The following is an 18,707-nucleotide window of genomic DNA, read 5'->3' on the forward strand; positions in this document are numbered from 1 at the left end:
GTCCAGTTTTCAAGTTCACCTAGTCTTTCCTCTGCTTTTGCAAGTCTCCTATTGAACCCCTGCAGTGAACTTTTCAGTTCAGTTGTTGTATTTTTCAGGTCCACCATTTGGTTCATTTCTCTGTTGATATTCTGACTTTGTTCATATATCATTGTCCTGATATACTTTAGTTTTTTTGTGTTTTTTAGGATGAGGTCTCACTATATTGTCCAGGATCTTCCTGCCTCAGCCTCCCAAGTAGTGGGACTATCGGCATGTACCACCATGCCTAGCTAACTTTTCAAAAAAGTTTTTTGGAGACAGGGTCTTACTGTGTTGCCCAGGCTGGTCTCAAACTCAAGGCCTCAAGTGATCCTCTCACCTCTGCCTCCTGAATAGCTGGGATTATAGGTGCAAGCTACTACATTGGCTCAAGCCACTGTACCCACCTTCCTTTAGTTCTTTGTGTTTTCCTTTAGCTCTTTGAGCACATTTAAGATGTTGTTTTAAAGTCTTTGTCTACTATGTCCAATGCCTGTGTTTCTTCAGAGGTAGTTTCTGCCACTTTATTTTCTTCCTTTAAAGGAGCCATGTTTTCCTGTTTCTTTGTATACTTTTAGTTTTTTCTATTTTAAAAGATGAGATCTCACAGTGGCTATTCACAGACAAGATCATAGCACACTGCAGCCTCAAACTTCTGGGCTCAAGTGATCCTCCCACCCACCGAAGCCTCCCGAGTAACTGGGACTACAGGTGCATGCCACCACACCCAGTGACCTTTTTTTTTCTTTTTGATTAGGCATTTGAAAACTCAGTCACCTCTCCCAGTCTTTGCAGACAGTCTCCGTGCCAAGGAAGATCTTAATTATCAGGGCTTGGTTTAAGCCTTGTGGTCAGCCCAGGATGAAGATTTAAGGTTTTCTTGAGTCTTTTCTGTGCATGTATCTTACCTGAGCCCATGAGTGAGCTTTTCTTGATTCCCAAGTATACAAGGCTGGCTTAATTTTCCAAAGAATGCTTCTCAGGGTCTTGGGTGTTCTGCTGTATTCCTCTAGCCTTTGTCCTCTGCCCCAGGCATCTGTATAGCTGCAGTCCCCCTGCAGCTCTTACCAGCAGAGCCTACCACTTTCCATCTTTCCTGCAGTGAGATCCGAGCTCTAAACCAGGCAGAACAGAGATGAGTCCCGCAGGCAGTCCCCGACAGGCTGGAGTGTGGCAAGGTGTGCTCTGCTCCCTCTAGAGGGAGGGAATTGCTTCCCTCAGATCTTGCTATGCCACACAGGGAGGATACGGGGCAAAGGCAAGTAAAAATGTCACAAAATTTCCCACTACAGGCCGGGCAGCGTGGCTCACGCCTGTAATCCTAGCTCTCTGGGAGGCCGAGGCGGGCAGATTGTTTGAGCTCAGGAGTTCGAAACCAGCCTGAGCAAGAGCGAGACCCCATCTCTACTATAAATAGAAAGAAATTAATGGGCCAACTAATATATATAGAAAAAATTAGCCGGGCATGGTGGCACATGCCTGTAGTCCCAGCTACTCGGGAGGCTGAGGCAGGAGGATCGTTTGAGGCCAGGAGTTTGAGGTTGCTGTGAGCTAGGCTGATGCCATGGCACTCTAGCCTGGGAGACAGAGCAAACCCTATCTCAAAAAAAGTAAGTATTCACAAGATGTTTTACATTCTTTTTTTGTGCTAAGTCCGTGTGATCTGGCGTGCATCCAGCACTCCCTTCAAAACAGCCACGTTTCCGGTGCTCAAAAGCCACATGTGACTCATGGCTACCAGACTGGACAGTGCAGGCCTAGAAAATAAACCCCACGTTTTCTGGTGGGAGAACAGTCACCTAGCTGTGGAGAGAGAAGAAGAAAGTGTGGGGTGCCAAGGTAGAATGCCGCCCCCACCCATTCCCACACCTGACGCCCAGCGTCCTGCCTTCCGGCCTTTGAGCGCTGCACCCCTTTCGGGGCTCCGCAGGGCAGCCGCTCGCTCCTCATCACTCTCCCGAGTAGGCCATGGCCGCAGCTGCTCTGCTCTGCTAAGTCAGTCCTCGCTCTTCTTCTACTGGCTTTTCTTTAAAAAGAAAAACACTATATAATATCTCAGAAACTGCAAAGAATATATGTCTGCAATGCATATGTAAGATAAATGTAGTGGTGAACTAGCTCCCCACACCCTACTTGAGAACTCAAGCATCCCCGCAGGGCTGAACGGACGCATTTGCTTCTCCCAGTCTTATCCCTCCATGTCCCCACCAGGGAGGAATCCGGAGCCAGAATGTTGTGTATCACTGTTGTGCTTTTTTTCCTTTTAGTTTCCCACATGTGTATGCATTAAATGTCTGCAGGTAATGTAACGGTCTGTTTTGCTTGTCTTCATTGTGCCGTATGTAGTTTTTAGAAACTTGCTTTTGTCACCTGACATTCTGTTTCTAAGATTCATCCAGGTTGCTGCATAAACCTAACATTCACATGTTGTCATTGGAGTAGGATACTCCACTGTCAGGTGTGTGGAAACAGACAATTGGGTTGTTTCCAAGACGTGTGTCAGTACAATCAGTACTGTGAGAATTGTTCCAGAGTGTTCCCAAATGGAAATCCTGGATCATAGAATATGAGAATGTTCCGCTGTGCAAGATAATGCCTGTCTTTCAAAGTGGGTACAAAGGAGAAAATAAGATTTCCAAGCTATCTACATCCTCCCCAATACTTGGCTTTGTCAGACATCTTAATTTTTGCCAATCTAAGAATCTATAAAAACAGTATCTACTGTATGTAGATGTTGAATACTAATGAAGTTGAATATCTTTTTCTAAGTTTATTAGATAAGTATATTATTCTAAGTTTGTTTTTTTATTGTTGTTTTTGGGGTTTTTTTTGTTGTTTTTTTTTTTGAGACAGAGTCTCACTTTGTTGCCCAGGCTAGAGTGAGTGTCGTGGCGTCAGCCTAGCTCACAGCAACCTCAAACTCCTGGGCTCAGGCAATCCTCCTGCCTCAGCCTCCCGAGTAGCTGGGACTACAGGCATGCGCCACCATGCCCGGCTAATTTTTTCTATATATTAGTTGGCCAATTAATTTCTTCCTATTTTTAGTAGAGACGGGGTCTCGCTCTTGCTCAGGCTGGTTTTGAACTCCTGACCTCGAGCAATCCGCCCGCCTCGGCCTCCCAGAGTGCTAGGATTACAGGCGTGAGCCACCGCGCCCGGCCTGTTTTTTTTTGAGACAGAGTCTTGTTTTATCACCCCAGTTAGAGTACAGTGGTGTCATCATAGCTCACTGCAACCCCTCAAAATTGCTGGGCTCAAGAGATCCTCCTGCCTCAGCCTTCTGAGTAGCTGAAATTACAGGCACCACCATGCCCGGCTCATTTTCCTATTTTCAGCAGAGACAGGGTCCCATTCTTACTCAGGCTGGTCTGCAACTCTTGACCTCAAGCCATCCTTTCACCTCAGCCTCCCAGAGTGCTAGGATTACATGTGTGAGCCACCGCACTCAGCCTCTTTCTAAGTTTAATCACCGTTCTCATCAATTTCTCTATGACATGCCTGCTTCTGTCTTTTGTTCATATGCAGGAGTTCTCTATATGCTCGTCGTAGTCCTTTACAAGCTGTAAGTGTTGCAAATATCTTCTCCCCACTTTGTGGCTTCTCTTTTCACATTCATTATTGGGGTCTTTTAATTAAGGGAAGATCTTAATTTTAATCTAGTAAAATTTGTCAGTTTTGTCTTAGAGTGAACGTTTTTTGTGATTTTAAAAAATAACCTTCTCTAACAAAGTCATAAAGATATTCTCCTATATTGTCTTCCGAAAGTTTTTCTTTAATTTACCCCAAACTGATTTTTCCTTATGTTGTCAGGAATCCAATTTCATCGTCTCATGACAGCCACAGCACTGTGTGTGAGCAGTCCCTCCTCCACCCAGTGACCTGTAATTCCACCTCTGCCCTGTATCGAGTAGTTTCATGGGTCTGCTTCTGACAGCTTCTGTCTGGCTGGCCAATGTGGGTTTCCTTAAGCCCATTTTAAAGTCAGCCTTGACACTGGTAAGGCAAGTGCTGTCTCCTGTCTCTCCCTCTTCCAAATGAGCCAACAATATTAGGAGTTAGATTTCTCAGCATTTTAGAATCGACTTGCCACATTTCTTTGGGGCTTTAGAGTAAAGCTGCCCGAGCCCAGCAGCGGGTGTGAGCAGCCTGCCCCGCTGAGTCTTCCCAGCCAGGAACGCCCCGTGCTGTTTGCTCAAGTCTTTAATGTCTCTTAATAAAGCTGTAAACTTTTCTCCATTAACAATTTTACACATCCTTTGCTAATTCCCATTTATAGCAAAGATGGTTCTGTTAGGAAAACAGAAACTGTGCTAGCCATTTCAAACTCAAAGCGTTTAATACAGGGAATTGAGTGTTTTCAAAACAATTCGCGAGGCCAGGAAAATAAAGGGCCCTCCTCTAGCCTTACCATGTCACCCCCGCCGTTGTGGTCAAGAGTCAGGAGGCTACTACTGCCACCCATAGTTAGGAAACTGCAGAAAATTGCCAGTGTCACAGCAGCTCTGCAGCCGAGACGGCTGACCGGTAGGAGAGCGCGGGAGCCACTGCAAAGCTCACCTGGGCACCTGCGCCACTGCCCGAGGAAGGAAGGAGTCTACTTCCCTTCCACTTTCCCCATTTCCTGAGATGCACTTTGTGGGGCAGTTGACATCCGGAAGCCTGCAGACAGGACCGTGTCAGTGCCACGGCTCCAGCCCTCTAGCCCCTGAAATACAGGCCAGAGCCCGGAAGGAGTCGGAGGGGCTGAGGGCCTGGCTGTGCCTGGCACACTGCCCATCTGTCTTCCCAAAATATGCTGAAATTACTCCTCACTGTCACATCTTCTCCCATTTTCATTGTCCCCGTGGTTTTATATATCTTATACTCTTTTCTAGCAGGCTTTCGGCAGGGCAATGAAATGACTTCGTGTGGTCAACTATAGAAATCCTGAAGTCTGTGTTCAAAAGCAGCCTGGCAAGAGTGACTGAGCGTCCCGCGGGGCGGGAGACTCCCGACGCACAGGAGGGCCCCGCCTGTGCAGCAACGGTGGTCATCGGTGGACCTCCTACTTCCCCGCAAAGAGTGTTCTTTTTCTTTTTCTATTTGGTGGGGGGAGATTGTTAATGAGGATTTGGCTCTATATCCATGACGGGTTTTTAAAAATTTCTTTTAAAATAAACTAGAAAAAAAAAAAAAAGAACAAAATTTTAGCAGTTATTAATTCAGGGCAGTGAGATGATAAGTATATTATTCTTTATATATATGTTCTCTCTCTCTCTCTCTCTCTATATATATATATATATATATATATAACATGTGTGTAATATTTTTGTTGTTGTTTTTTTAAGAGACAGGGTCTCACTCTGTTGCCCAGGGTAGAGTGAGATCAAAGCTTGCTGAGGGCCGGGCGCGGTGGCTCACGCCTGTAATCCTAGCACTCCGGGAGACTGAGGCGGGTGGATTCTTGAGGTCAGGAGTTCAAAACCAGCCTGAACAAGAGCGAGACCCCATCTCTACTATAAATAGAAAGAAATTAATTGGCCAACTAATATATATAGAAAAAATTAGCCGGGCATGGTGGCGCATGCCTGTAGTCCCAGCTACTCAGGAGGCTGAGGCAGGAGGATTGCTTGAGCCCAGGAGTTTGAGGTTGCTGTGAGCTAGGCTGACACCACGGCACTCACTCTAGCCTGGGCAACAAAGCGAGACTCTGTCTCAAAAAAAAATTTTTTTTTTCTTTTAAAATAAACTAGAAAAAAAAAAAAAGAAGAACAAAATTTTAGCAGTTATTAATTCAGGGACGTGAGATGATAACTATATTATTCTTTACGTATGTGTTCTCTCTCTCTCTCTCTTTCTCTCTCTCTCTATATGTATATATTTTGTTTGTTTGTTTGTTTTAAGAGACAGGGTCTCACTCTGTTGCCCAGGGTAGAGTGAGATCAAAGCTGGCTGTGACCTCAAACTCCTGGCCTCAAGTGATACCACCACCCCCACCAGCCTCCCAAAGTACTGGTATTACAAGTGTGACCCACCATGCCTGGCCCATTTGCATATTTTTATGATTTAAATTTTTCAGAATCCCAACATTAAAAATAATCGGGAATCACCCTCCCCACCAACCCCCTCCAATGTGATAAAGTGCTACACCACCGGGCAGACACAGGATCGCGAGTCACGGGGACTCTGGGGAGCCCAGCCTCGCCTCCGTGAGTCTGCACACACCTTCCTCATCGACCTGCCCTCACTGCTCCGGTCCTAGACCAGGCACCTATCCGTGACCCCAAACTTCTGTAGGATCAATTTTATTTTTCTGTCTGGGGAAAAACTATAGCAACCTATGTAACTTCAAGCCAAAACACAAGCACAGAGCTGACCCTTCCTCTGTGCTAGGCTGCGTGGTCCAAAAGAGAAATCAGATCTAGTCCTTGCCTTCAACAAGTCCACAGCAAGATGAGCAAGACAGAACCACAAGCGTGACGACTACTGCTTTCAGTGTCTGTAACAGGACAGTTATTGCACGCAACCTTAAAAGCAAAGGCAAGTGACGCTCTGAGAACAGCGAATAAACTATGCTTCCATTTGTAAGCAAGAAAAGAACCACTTGGGTCTCTCTGCAGAAATTCTCCAGGAGGCTGGGTATACGGTCTCAGCCTGGGAGGCAGGTCAGGTGAGGCTCCCGCCCATGACCACACGTGCCCCAGGCTGATGACAGAGAGCGTCTGCACCCCACAGCTGCGCTTTACCCAAGGAGCCACCACATGGGTTCCCAGACACAGGGCTGTCCCAGGGCTCCTGGCTGGGCCGCAACCATCAAACCCTCATTTGGAGAGGCAAACATCTCCCCCGAGACAGGCCTGACCTGAAGGAGGAGGGGTGGGCTCGGGAGATGATTAGGAGGGCCCCTCTAGGGAGCATTCTTCACAGGCAAATAGAGTCTGGCCAGACCATCTCTGCTTCTGATTTTGGAACCTCCTCAAAGAGCTCAAATGTCACCCCCTATCTGATGCCCTACCTGATCCCTCTGGTTGGAACCAGTTTTCCTTCGGCACTTGGCCTACAGGGATCACACACAGCTTCAACATCCTAGGCCAGGTCCCACTGAGGAAGGGGGACGTTTCCTGCCCTTGGGGAACTTGTGGTCTGCAACCAGGGCTCAGCATGAGCCCTGGCAGTGGTGAGAATCACCAGCAGTTCTGGATGCTGCACGAAAGGGACAGGCTGGAGGGACAGGAGGATTGACATGCAGCTAGGGGACTAGAGACTCACTGTAGTGGCATCTGAGGCAGGCCTAGAGGGACAGGAGGATTGTCCATGTCGAAACAGAATAAGGGGATCCCGGGAAGACAGGCAGGCCCAGAGGGAGCATGCAGCCAGGGCACCATGAACAGGGTGCACATGGGCAACAGCCCAGCTGAACCGGCGCAAGGGCGTAGTGCTCAGTTAGGCTGGCAAAGCAGACCTCTGCCCGGCTGTGAAAGAGTCCTGATGGCAGGCTGAGCAGTTAGGCCTGTGACTCTCAAGCTGGGATAAGACACCTTCCTCTTAGGGGCTTTACAGAACCATGTAGTCTTAAATCTGTGTATGCATGTATGTGTGTCTCACACATCCATACACAAGCATGTTCAAGAAGCTACACCTTCCACCCAACCTGAGCTGAGAACGACAGATGTAGTGAACGCTGTTATTTCTGTGGTATGTTTCTCAAGGGTGCTGGGGTGGAAACCAGGTGGAAAACCAATGACTTAGACCTTTTATGGCCTGTCCATACATTTTCAGAAGGCTACATATGGCCAGTAGAAAACCCAGGAACTCGAGGTTACCAGCCAATGAGCAGGAGGGGGAGGGTGCGCCAAGGCCTGTCTGAAAAGCATGCTCGTCGGGATCCTCGCCACGTCTCAAGAGATGTCCACGTCCAGAGCCAGGACGAGGGTGAGGCCAGCACAGCACGAGGGCTCAACCCCTTAGGAGAGCTCATTCACAGGGCCGTGCAAGTCCAGGGCCCGCAGAGCCTCTGTAAACACCGCACTTGCCTCCCGCTGCCCAGGACCTGCCACCTCACACGTGCTGGGATCGGCCTATGTTGGGCACCTACTTTTGTTTTTTTTTTTTTGAGACAGAGTCTCACTTTGTTGCCCAGGCTAGAGTGAGTGCCGTGGCGTCAGCCTAGCTCACAGCAACCTCAAACTCCTGGGCTCGAGTGATCCTTCTGCCTCAGCCTCCCGGGTAGCTGGGACTACAGGCATGCGCCACCATGCCCGGCTAATTTTTTTTATATATATATCAGTTGGCCAATTAATTTCTTTGTATTTATAGTAGAGACGGGGTCTCACTCTTGCTCAGGCTGGTTTTGAACTCCTGACCTTGAGCAATCCGCCCGCCTCGGCCTCCCAAGAGCTAGGATTACAGGCGTGAGCCACAGCGCCCGGCCTGGGCACCTACTTTTTATCTTTTTTTTCAAGTCAGAGTCTCACTCTGTTGCCAGGGCTAGAGTGCCGTGGCGTCAGCCTAGCTCACAGCAACCTCAAACTCCTGGGCTCAAGCGATCCTCCTGCCTCAGCCTCCCGAGTAGCTGGGACTACAGGCATGCGCCACCATGCCTGGCTCATTTTTTGTTTTCTCTATATATTTTTAGTTGTCCAGATAATTTCTTTCTATTTTATTAGTAGTGACAGGGTCTCGCTCTTGCTCAGGTTGGTTTCGAACTCCTGACCTTGAGTGATCGGCAGGACTCGGCCTCCCAGAGTGCTGGGATTACAGGCGTGAGTCACCGCGCCCAGCCGAGCACCTACTTTTTAAAAAGACAGCGTGAGAAAGAAAGAGAGAGGGAGGGGTCAGCTCAAACTAACTTTCCCACGTGGAGACAGCACAGGTCACCAGGCCGCACCATCTCCACCCTGCAGGAGAGGCACGATGCCCCAGCTGTGACAGAGGCAGGGTCACGTGCACGCTTCCCGCTTGACACACTCACCTGCACAGTCGGCTTCATCGCTTTCATCCTCGCAAGTGGCCAAGCCGTCACACTGCCAGGGCAGGGGGATGCACTGGATGGTGCCGCTGCGACAGGCAAACTGCCCGGGGTTGCACCGCAGCTCTGTGGAACCAAAGGGCGAGAGGCCGTTGAGGAAGGGACAGCAGGAAGACCGACGAGAGTGGCAGAGGCACTGCCGCCACCAAGCCCTGGGGAGACCAGGCAGCTGCCCACAGCCCACCTCCTCTGGCAGGCCGGGACACATGTTCCCAAAGGAGGAGCCAAGAACCAATAGAGCCGGGTGTGGTGGCTCACGCCTGTCATCCTAGTCCTCTGTAAGGCCAAAGCAGGAGGATTGCTCGAGGTCAGGAGTTCGAAACCAGCCTGAGCAAGAGTGAGACCCCGTCTCTACTAAAAATAGAAAGAAATTAATTGGCCACTAATATATATAGAAAAAATTAGCCGGGCATGGTGGCGCATGCCTGTAGTCCCAGCTCCTCGGGAGGCTGAGGCAGGAGGATCGCTTGAGCCCAGGAGTTTGAGGTTGCTGTGAGCTAGGCTGACGCCACGGCACTCACTCTAGCCTGGACAACAAAGTGAGACTCTGCCTGAAAAAAAGAAAAGAAAAAGAAAAACAAAGCACCCGCCCGCACAATAACTGTTATGTGTCACTGCAGACGGGAACCCTGACCCGGGCTCTGCACTGGGTAACGCAGACAGGGAGGAGAGGGCACGCCTCGCGCCTCCCAAGAGATTCCAGGTCGCAGCCTGGGACACGCATGCAGGTTTCTGACAAAGCGCGCCGGAGGCGGTGCGGGGGTCACTCGCACGGCGGGGGGCGCCCCCAGCTGAGGGCTCGCCATGCTTCTTTAAAGAAGGCAGGGTGTGAGCATGGCTTCTGTGGAGAGCGACGGCCTCACAGGCACATGAGTTGATAGAGCACCCCAGAAAAGGCACTCGCGGGGAGCGGGGGCACACGAAGCAGACTGTGTGAGCTGACAGACGCGGAATCACTGCAGATGTATCTGGAAATGTCAGAAGGCCCAGAGCGTGGAGGCTCTGGGAGTAAGATAATGTTTTCCTTTATTTAGTAGGTCGTGAGGTGCCAGAGGTTACTTAGCCTGTAAGTAACATGAGAGGACCTGTGTTTTAAGCAAGGTAAATCTGGCAATGGTTTCTGGGAGCAATTACATAATAATACGGAGACCAGAGCAAAGTATTAAATAACTCAGCAAAGTAACAGCTTGAACTGAGGTTGTGGTCAGCAAGCCATAGTCCACGAACCAGATCCTGCCTTTCCCACCTATTTTTTAAATAAAGTTTTATTGGGACACAGCCACAAATATGTATCATGATATGTATCATCTTCTATGGCTGCTCTTGAGCTACAACAGCAGAGCTGAGTAGCACCAAGAGAGACTGTGTGGCCTGCAAATATTTACTGTCTGACCCTTTAAGAACCTGTTACCTAGAGATGAAACTACAACACCTCAGATGAAAAACACTGCAGAAGACTAACAGATTAGACTTTGTAGAAGAAAAGATTAGTGACTTGAAGACGTAACAATAGAAACTCTCTGAGCTAAAATGCAAAATGTAAAAGACCAGAAAGAATAGTGCAGACCATCGGCGAGCTGTCAAACAACTCCATGCACCCTAGTACACATGTCACCAGAGTGGGAACAGTCAACATATCTGAAGAACTAATTTAACAAAAACTATAAACCTACAAATGCAAGGAGCTCAATGAACCCCAAGCACCAGAAACATAAAGAAAATGCCTCCAAGTCACATTGGAATGGAACTGCTCAAAACCAGTGACAGGGAGAAAATCTTAAAAGCAGCCAAAGAAAAAAATGTGTTATGCAAAGAAAAAGGTCAAGATGACAGATTTCTCATTAGAAACAACACAGCCTATAAAACAGTGATGTGACATTTTTAAGTTCTGAAAGGAAAAAGGAAAATGCTGTCAACCTAAAATTATTCAAGGCAAAAACATGTATGCTGTACTGCAGAGTTTATAACATGCAGAACTAAAATTCTGGCAGTAACAGCACCAAAGCTGGGAAGACAGAAACAGAACACACTGTCTTAGGGTTCTTATACTATAGGTAAAGCAGTCTGTCACTTGAAGGTAGACTGGAATAAGTTAAAGATGAATACCACCAAAATAACATAACAAGAGTTACAGCAAATACATCCACAAAGACAAAATAGAATAAAAAATAATCAGAAGTCATGAAAGTGACATTCATCGGGTACAGGGCAGGTGCAAAGGGAGTGGTGGGGAAGGGCACGCTTGTAGCTCTGGCTTGGGCGATGCAAAGGCAATATATGCAACCAGAATGGTCACATCCCCATAATATTCTGAAATTTAAAAAATAAATAAATAAATAAATTAGAAGTCAGAAAAAAAGGGAAAAGATGGTACCAATAGAAAACAAATGACAAAATGGCAGATTTTAATTAAACTCCCCTAATCAATAAGCGTATGGAGAGAGCTAAACACCCCAACTGAAAGGCAGAATTTGTCAGATAGGTAAAAAAAAAAAAACAAGACCCAACTACATATTGCCTAAAACTTTATAATAGGATGCAAACAGGTAAAAATAAAACAGTAGAAAAAGATATATCAAGTTAACACTGATGTTAAGGTAGCTGGAGTGGCTATATTAATATCACACAAAGTAGACTTCAGAGCAAATAATATTATCAGGAATAAAGAAGGTCATTTAATAATGATAAAGTGGTTGATTCATCAAGAGGACATAACCCTGTTTATGCATCTATTAAACAGAACTTCAAAATGCATGAAAGGCAAACTGCTATAACTGCTAGACAAATCCACAAATACAGTCAGATTTCAATACCCCTGTTAACAGAACAAGCAGAGAGAAAACCAGCAAGGGATACCACCTGAAGACCACTGTCAACTGACATTTACAGAGCACTCCACCCAGGACAGCAGAGCACAGACTCTTTCCAAATGTGCTTGTAACACTGACAATAATACAAGGGATCATCAACAAGTTTGTGGAAAATGCATATTATGAAAAAACCGGATTTCAAACTTTTTTGCACCAAAATAAACTCATACTAATTTCTTATAACCTGTCTGAATAGGATCTGGTTCGAGGCACTAAAAATGTTAAGACATCAGATTTAATAAAGCCCCTATCAGAGCAACATGAATTCCGATAAAATTGAAGCAAAAACACATTAAATTTACGAAGCTTTAATAGAAAAATGGTGAAATCAATGATGCTTTACAAAAAGCTTATGGGACAATGCCCTAAAGAAATGTGCAGTTTACAAATGGATAACTCATTTGTTAAAGATGAAGCCTGCCGTGGCAGACCATCCACATCAATTTGAGAGGAAAAAATCTTTTTCGGGCCGTCACTGAAGAGGACCAATAATTAACAGCAGAAACAACAGCCAATAACACAGACATCTCAATTGGCTCAGCTTACAGTATTCTGACCGAAAAATTAAAGTTGAACAAACTTTCCATTCAATGGATGCCCAAACCTTTATGTGCAGGTCAGCTGCATACAAGAACACTTTCTTTTTTTGAGACAGAGTCTCCCTCTGTCACCCAGGCTGGAGTGCAGTGGTGTCATCACTGCAACCACACACTCCTGGGCTCAAGCAATCCTCCTGCCTCAGCCTCCCGAGTAGCTGGGACTACAGGTGTGTGCTACCATGCCCGGCTAATTGTTTCTATTTTTTGTAGAGACGGGGTCTCACTCTTGCCCGAGCTGGTCTCCAACTCCTGACCTCAAGCAATTCTCCCACCTCAGACTCCCAGAGTACTGGGTTACAGGAATGAACCACACCCAGCCCAGAACTTTCAATAGGAAATTTGAATAAGTGGGGTCGAGGTCCTGAAGCATTTCTTTGAAGAACTGTGACAGGAGACGAAACATGGTGAAACATTACCAGCACGACTGTTGAAGACAAAGCACCATCAAAGCCGTGGCTACCAAGAGGTGGGCGTGGTCCAGTCACAGGAAAAGCAGACTGGTCAAGAGCAAAGGTCATGGCAACCAGCTTTGGGGATAGGCCGGCAAGGTGGCTCGCCCCTGTCATCCCAGCACTCTGGGAGGCCCAGACAGGAGGATTGCTTGAGGTCAGGAGACCAGCCTGAGCAAGGGTGAGACCCTGTCTTTACTAAAAATAGAGAAAACTAGCCGGGCATGGTGGCGCATGCCTGTAGTCCCAGCTACTCGGGAGGCTGAGGCAGCAGGATCGCTTGAGCCCAGGAGTGTGTGGTTGCAGTGATGACACCACTGTTGCCCACTCCAGCCTGGGCAACAAAGTGAGACTCTGTCCCAAAAAAGACAACAACAAAACAAAAAAAAAACAAAAAAAGTTTGCAGATGTTCAAGGCATTTTGCTTACTGGCTTTCTAAAGGGCGAAAGAATGATAAAATCTGCTTGATGTGAGAGTGTTTTAGACTGTCAGCCAAAGCTTCAGCAGAGGCTGCCCAGGAAAGCGGCCCCGGCTGCTCTCCTGCTCGTTCCATTCACCAAACGCGCGCAAATCTGTGAGAGTTTTGAGGGGAAATCATCAGGCATCCACCTTACAGTCCTGACTTGGCTCCTTCTGACTTCTTTTTGTTTCCTAATCTTAAAAAATCCGTAAAGGGCACCCATCTTTCTTCATGAATAATGGAGAGACTGCAATGAGTGACGTGGCTAAATTCCTGGGACCCTTGGGGATGGACTGAATGGCTGGCATCATTGCTTACAAGTGTCTTGGCTTAATGGAGCTTCTGTTGAGAAATAAAGTTCATATTTTTTATCTTTCAATTCTAATTTTCTATAAGCTTTTTGAGTCCCCTCATAGATGATAGATACTACAAGCCATAAAACAGATCTCGATAAATTTATAATGACTCAAATCATAACAAGTGCATTGTCTGACCACAAATTAAATTTAAAAAATCAACAACAAACGAAAATAAAATAAATAAAAAAAAATTACAAATGTTACATGAGTCAGAGAAACGAAAATAAAATAAATAAAAAATCAACAACAGGAAGATACCTGGAAAATCTCCAACTATACAGAAACTAATACACTTCTGAATAGCCCATGGGTCAAAGAAGAAATCAAAACGACAATTAGAAAGTATTTTAAATTAATGAAAATTTCTGGAATGCAGTTCTCAGGCTAATTTATAGCAGTAGACTCCTTTTTTTCCTACGTTGGAACAAAAGAAAGATATCGAATCAATAACCCCAGTTGCCACTTTAAGAAATTAGAAAGAAAGTACTGGGAGCAGTGGCTTGTGCCTGTAACCCCAGCAACTCAGGAGGCTAAAGTGGGAGGATTGCTTGAGGCCAGGAGTTCCACAGCAGCAGGGGTAACACACCAAGACCCCATCTCTAAAACTAATTTTTAAAAAAATTGGCCTGGTATGGTGGCACACACCTGTAGTCCCAGCTACTAGGGCAACTGAGGCAGAAAGATCCTTTGAGCCCAGGAATCCAAGTCTACAGTGAGCTATGACCAGGCCACTGCATGCCAGCCTGGGTGATAGAGGGAGGGCTTGTCTCTTAAAAAAAAAAAAGGCCAGGCATGGTGGCTCAGTCTGTAATCCCAGCACTTTGGGAGGCTGAGACTGGAGAATTGCTTGAGGCCAGGAGTTCAAGACCAGCCTGGGCAACACAGTAAGACCTTGTCTCAAAAAACCCAAAAAACCCCCAAATAACCATATTCACTACTTCTCCCCTCCCGCACCCCCGACTCTCAGGTAGTCTTGTTAGTGTTGCCATCCCTCCCACTCCTCTAGCACCCCAGAGCCCACAAGTGCCCGTGAGGCATGACTGCACCTCCATCCACGTTGGCCAGGCTGGCAATGCCTGCTGGAGCTCTGCTGCCTGAACATGGCACCCAGCTCGATGGCTAGATGCCAAGTGACAAGAACACGGGGGATGGGGGGTGGGGAGATGACTCCTTCAATACCTTCTTCAGTGAAACCAGTGCTGGGAAGCACGTGCCGGGGTAGTGCTTGCAGGCTCAGAGCCCACCGTCACTGACCAGTCTGCACTAACACCTGCCGCCAGCTCTTCCACCCTGAGCATCTCCTCACCGGCAAGGAAGATGCTGCCAGTAACTGTGCCCACGGGCGGGCACCACACCACTGGCAAGGACATCACTGACCTCGTCTTGGACCAAATTCGCAAGCTGGCCAGCCAGCAGGGCTTCTCGGTTTCACAAGTGTTGGTGGGGTTCACCCCCCTGCTGAGGGACTGCCTCTCTGTTGCTCACGGCAGGAAGGCCAAGCTGGAGTTCTCCTTTACCAGCCCCCTGGTCTCCACAGCTGTAGCTGAGCCTACAACTCCATCCTCACCACCCACGCCGCCTTGGAACACTCTGCCTTCATGTCAGACGATGAGACCATCTATGACGTCTGTCATGGAAATATCGATGTGGGGCACTCGACCTCCATACGAACTGCCTTATTAGCCAAACTGTGTCCTCTACCACTGTTTCCCTGAGATTGATGGAGCCCTGAAAGTGGATCTGCCAGAATTCCAGACCAGCCTGGTGCCCCATCCCCACGTCCACTTCCCTCTGGTCACATATGCCCTGTGATGTTTGCGGAGAAAGCCAACCATGCGCAGCTCACTGAAGCAGACCACCGATGCTTACTTTGAGCCCGCCAACCAGACGGTGGAATGTGACCATGGTAAATATTAGTTTAAGTATGGAATGTCTGATTTCCTTTTTTTTTTTTCTTTTTTGAGACAGAGTCTCACTTTGTTGCCCGGGCTAGAGTGCCGTCGTGTCAGCCTAGCTCACAGCAACCTCAAACTCCTGGGCTCAAGCAATCCTCCTGCCTCAGCCTCCCGAGTAGCTGGGACTACAGGCATGCGCCACCATGCCCGGCTAATTTTTTCTAAATATATTAGTTGGCCAATTAATTTCTTTCTATTTATAGTAGAGACGGGGTCTCGCACTTGCTCAGGCTGGTTTCGAACTCTTGACCTTGAGTAATCCTCCCTCCTCAGCCTCTCAGAGTGCTAGGATTACAGGCGTGAGCTACCGCATCCGGCCCAATTTCCTTAAGTACTAAGTTTGACAGTTGATATCTCTGACATTTCACTTTGACACTTCTTGTTTTATTTTTATCATGAAGGTACATCTTCATTCTTTGAAATGCACATTTTGGCTTGTGATTATCATTCAATTTTTTTTTTTTTTTTTTTTTGAGACAGAGTCTCACTTTGTTGCCCAGGCTAGAGTGAGTGCCGTGGCGTCAGCCTGGCTCACAGCAACCTCAATCTCCGGGGCTCAGCGATCCTACTGCCTCAGCCTCCCGAGTAGCTGGGACTACAGGCATGCGCCACCATGCCCGGCTAATTTTTTGTATATATATTTTTAGTTGGTCAATTAATTTATTTCTATTTTTGGTAGAGACGGGGTCTCGCTCAGGCTGGTTTCGAACTCCTGACCTTGAGCAATCCGCCCGCCTCAGCCTCCCAAAGTGCTAGGATTACAGGCGTGAGCCACCGCGCCCGGCCCAAATTTTTTTTTTAAAACAATTTTTGTAGGCCGGGCGCTGTGGCTCACGCCTGTAATCCTAGCTCTTGGGAGGCCGAGGCGGGCGGATTGCTCAAGGTCAGGAGTTCAAAACCAGCCTGAGCAAGAGCGAGACCCCGTCTCTACTATAAATAGAAAGAAATTAATTGGCCAACTGATATATATATAAAAAATTAGCCGGGCATGGTGGCGCATGCCTGTAATCCCAGCTACTCGGGAGGCTGAGGCAGAAGGATCACTCAAGCCCAGGAGTTTGAGGTTGCTGTGAGCTAGGCTGATGCCACGGCACTCACTCTAGCCTGGGCAACAAAGTGAGACTCTGTCTCAAAAAAAAAACAAAAACCAATTTTTGTGAAACCATGGATAAGTAAAAAATTCACATTACTTTTTAATATGAGTTCCGTTGTGAAACCAATGCAGCCCAGACAGCACGAAGTATCAATGAAGTGCTTGGGAAGGACATGGCTAATGAACACACAGCACTACGATGGTTTGAGAAGTCCCATTTTAGTCTTGAAAATGAGCCATGTGGGTGACCTGAGATCAAGGTGGATAACGATGAGCTGAAAGCTATAGTGGAAACGAATCCATCTCAACCTACGCGTGCATTAGCAGCAAGGTTTGATGTTACTATTCCAACAATATTGGACCATTCAAAACAAATGGGCAAGGTAAAGAAGGTGGATAGATGGGGACCTCATGAATTAAATGAGTGTTGGAAGAGAAATCGTCTCAAAGCTTGCCTTTTTTTGCTGTCATGACATAAAGGTGAACTATTTCTACATCATGTTGTTACGTGTGATAAAAAATGGTTTCTTTTTGACAACTGCAACCATTTCCCACAATGGTTAGATAAAGATGAAGTGGTGAAACACAGTCCAAAACCGAATATTCATCCAAAAAAAGCTAATGGTGTCTGTTTGGTCCAGTGCTGTTATTAGCCACTACGGCTTCATGAAACCTGGTCAATCGATAACAGAGGATGTTGACTGCAATCAGTTGGATGAGATGATGAGGATGCTTGAGACTAAGCAGCCGAGATTGGCCAATAAATACAGGCCAATCCTCATGCAAGACCACATGTTGCAAAAAACAACACTGCTCAGACTACAGAAGCTGAACTTGGAAACTCTTCTGTCATACACCGTATTCACCAGACCTTGCACCAACTATCACTTCTTCTAGGCTTTGGACCACTTCTTGCAAGGAAAAATGAAATTCAATTCTCAACAAGCCATGGAAAACGCCTTTCACAATTTCCACAATTGCCACTCACTCTCCAGGCTTCTTCACTGCTGACATAAGCTACCATTAAGATGGCAAAACTGTGTCAATAGTTTAGGCGCATGCTTTGATTGTACTGCTTCTTGTCTGAGACATGATAAACTAGACTTTTGATTCGAAATTGAACATTTCATATTTAGTGACCTAACACATGGCTTACTGCCTGTTGTACTGCGGTGATGTGGTTCCCAAAGATGTCAACGCTGCCATTGCCAGCATCAAGACCAAGCACACCGTCCAGCTTGTGGACCGGTGTCCTACTGGCGTCAAGGTTGGCATCAACTACCAGCCTCCCCTGCGGAGCCAGGTGGAGAGCAGCCACGGCAGAGAGAGCTGCGTGCGTGCTGAGCATGAGGCCCGGGCTCGCCAGGACCACAGTCTGACCCGACGTGCGCTAAGTGTGACTTTGTTCACTGCTACGTGGGTGAGGGGATGGAGGAAGGAGAACTTTCCAAGGCTCTCGAGGACATGGCTGCCCTTGAAAAGGATTATAAGGTTGGAGTACATAGCACTGAGGGAGAAGATGAGGGTGAAGAGTATTAAGCTGTCTGCTACAATTTTATACTCTGTTGTCTTGGGACTAATTTCTGTTCGGCAAAACTGCCCATTGTAGCCCTAAACTATCAATAAGATTGATGTTTCCTTTTTTTAAAAAAAGAGCAAATGAAACTCAGCAATAAGAAATAATATAGAATGGGCCGGGCGCGGTGGCTCACGCCTGTAACCCTAGCACTCTGGGAGGCCGAGGTGGGCGGATTGCTCGAGGTCAGGAGTTCGAAACCAGCCTGAGCAACAGCGAGACCCCGTCTCTACAATAAATCTGACAATTTAGGTGAAATGTACAAACTCCTTGAAAGATGAAATGCACAAAGCTCACTCAAAAAGAAATCAATAACC

General features: G+C 47.0%; 1 protein-coding gene across 2 annotated transcripts in view; it reads right to left on the minus strand.

Annotated features, from left to right (window-relative positions):
- DGCR2 (DiGeorge syndrome critical region gene 2) overlaps positions 1-18,707 on the minus strand; it is a 104,085-nt gene that overhangs the window by 56,106 nt on the left and 29,272 nt on the right. The window contains exon 2 of one of the 2 annotated variants that reach the window (XM_075996778.1): positions 8,972-9,094. The exons of the other annotated variant lie outside the window; for it this stretch is intronic. Within the exon in view, the coding sequence (XP_075852893.1) occupies positions 8,972-9,094 (123 nt within the window). The remainder of the gene's footprint in view (positions 1-8,971; positions 9,095-18,707) is intronic. 2 annotated transcript variants of the gene reach the window in all.

The sequence above is a fragment of the Microcebus murinus genome, chromosome 22, assembly GCF_040939455.1.
Source record: "Microcebus murinus isolate Inina chromosome 22, M.murinus_Inina_mat1.0, whole genome shotgun sequence".
NCBI classification, from domain to species: domain Eukaryota; kingdom Metazoa; phylum Chordata; class Mammalia; order Primates; family Cheirogaleidae; genus Microcebus; species Microcebus murinus.